General features: G+C 45.5%; 1 protein-coding gene across 1 annotated transcript; it reads left to right on the top strand.

Moving 5' to 3' along the window:
* Window positions 1-6: 6 nt before the first annotated feature.
* On the top strand, window positions 7-2,053 carry LOC117800500 (stromelysin-1-like; the record flags this gene model as incomplete). The annotated part of the gene is made up of 3 exons (XM_034653049.1): window positions 7-20; window positions 1,560-1,724; window positions 1,909-2,053. Coding segments are annotated over exons 2-3 (230 nt in total), but the record flags the coding sequence as incomplete, so codon positions are not given.
* Between the last annotated feature and the right edge of the window lie 167 nt (window positions 2,054-2,220).

Genomic DNA, 2,220 nt, shown 5'->3' with positions numbered 1-2,220 from the left:
ATGGACGAGGGATACTTCCGGTTAGTTCCACGTCTCTCAGAAGGATGTGGGTGGGTGATTTCTTCAGATTTAGGAAATTCTTAATAACTAAGAATCTTCAAGAAGTGGGGTGTTCCACATTTTCCAAATGGCTCAAGAATTAGTAGAAAGTATTTCTGTTCTAACCATTTTTCAGATGTCTAAAAAGTTTATTCTCTGTCTTGGTAAGCACAATATGGGATTATCGTTAAGTAGTTCTTTGATGACTGCGGTTCTAGTGTGAGCTGAGGACCATCATTAAGAATATTCGCTCATTACAGTGAACTGCACATACCCAAGGGACAGTGCATTGCCTGCATTCTGCCTTAATCCGGGCCCTTGATGTTGCTTGTATGCAACTGGGGGAAATTTCTTCCTTACTCTTCCAAACAGAGATGAGAGTTAAATTTCGGAAACTGAGGTAACTGTTCAGGTTTTGCTGGTAAATCAACATTTTTCTGCCTCTAGGTTAACAAGAGTTTCTATAGTCTTGTTCTGAAGGGAAGGACATGCCCCCAAATACGGTGTCCAGATTGTTTAGGTAGAATGTTTCTCAGCTCGTAACTGTATGCCTTGAGGATGGGCTTCCAACGATTTCAAAAAACAGACTGCAACAAATAATAGTACTTCTGAAATTCATTGGGGTTTATAATCGAAATGCAAACAGAGTCTCTGTAGGGAGTAGGAATGTGAAGTTTGTGCTGGATAAATTTCCTTGGTTCGACTGATTTAACAACTTCTTCCTGCAAAGTCTCTAATGAGGGCTTTACTAGGATCACGAGTGACACGGATAACGCTTGCAAAAGTAAACGTAGCATGTCGAACATAATTCCCCGAGGACTTCCGATTTTTAGCATTCTGGGTTTTTTTTAATAATATGAAGGAAAAAAATACAAATACAGGTAGTGTTTGTGTGGCCCAAACCTCTTTTGTGACAAGAGATAGGCGTGATTAGGCATGCTATCTTTTAGACCAATCTCACAAGCCCTATGACAATCATCCTTACGAATGTTTCCAGACCCAATATGTGCTTAATGATAATCTTGAGGTGGAAAAACTATGCCAGCAAGAGTCCAATGGAAAATGGGAGAATGCTTGTTTAAGGATTTCAGAATTGAGATGAATAAATTGTGATTCACTGAACTGCGACCATAACTGGCAAGCAGTAATACATGGAGACAGTGTTTATCTTTTCATTGGCAAATGAAGAGAAATATTTATGGATGTGGTAAACAAGGGGTTTGGTTGCATTCCAGAGCACAAGAAAAAGGAGCTGGTTCTCAGGAAGTAAATAGGCTCCTGAGACGGGACGGGGGGTAGGCGGACAGGGGTGGGTAATTCGTCTCAAAGATTGACTTCCAGAATGAGCCTTGAGAAACACTTGGCTTTCCATTAAGTGTGTGATCAGTCCGCGGATCAGTTGACCACAGAACGAGGCAAGAAAGCGCCGTGTGCCTCCAGGACGTAAACCAACAGCTGACCTAGTGATGATTACGTGCATTTAAGGACTAAGTCAGTGTTATCTATGATTTCTTAACTAGGAACCAATTTATTCCTGGTTGCCGCTCATGAACTTGGCCATTCCCTGGGTCTCTTCCACTCGGCCGACCCTCGCGCCCTGATGTACCCGGTCTACAACGCGCGCACAGACCTGGCCCGCCTCCGCCTTTCTCAAGATGACGTGGCTGGCATCCAGTCCCTGTACGGTGAGCGAGGCTGCGGAAAGCAGGCCGGGTAGCAGTGCAGGGACGGTGTGCGGGACAGCTGGACAAGGCCGCGTGAAGCCTTTGCAGCTCTTCTCAAAGCACCTGACAGTGTTTGGAAAGCACGTACGTGGGCGATGGCATCACAGTTCTCCTTCTGTTTGCCTCCCCCAACCGTTTTCTGCAGGATCTCCCTCTGTCTCCCCGGATGACCCCGCGGTGCCCCCGGAATCTGTGCCTCCAGGACCCGAGACCCCAGCCGCGTGCGACCCCAGTTTGTCCTTCGACGCAATCAGCACTCTGAGGGGAGAAATCCTGTTCTTCAAAGACAGGTCAGACCAGAACCTTCCATTTCCCTCTCTATTCTTTTGATGCTTAGAGACAACAGAGAAACTTGGTAGAGATTTTTGAATGCTGAGAGCAAAAATGTTTTCTCTGACCTTGGAATCACTGAGATCTCGGGCTTCACCCTCCACATTTTCCTAAAAGCACCAAGCTC

This window comes from Ailuropoda melanoleuca, unplaced genomic scaffold, assembly GCF_002007445.2.
Source record: "Ailuropoda melanoleuca isolate Jingjing unplaced genomic scaffold, ASM200744v2 unplaced-scaffold71420, whole genome shotgun sequence".
In the NCBI taxonomy this organism is placed as follows: Eukaryota; Metazoa; Chordata; class Mammalia; order Carnivora; family Ursidae; genus Ailuropoda; species Ailuropoda melanoleuca.
This window is presented reverse-complemented; position numbering and strand designations above follow the sequence as displayed.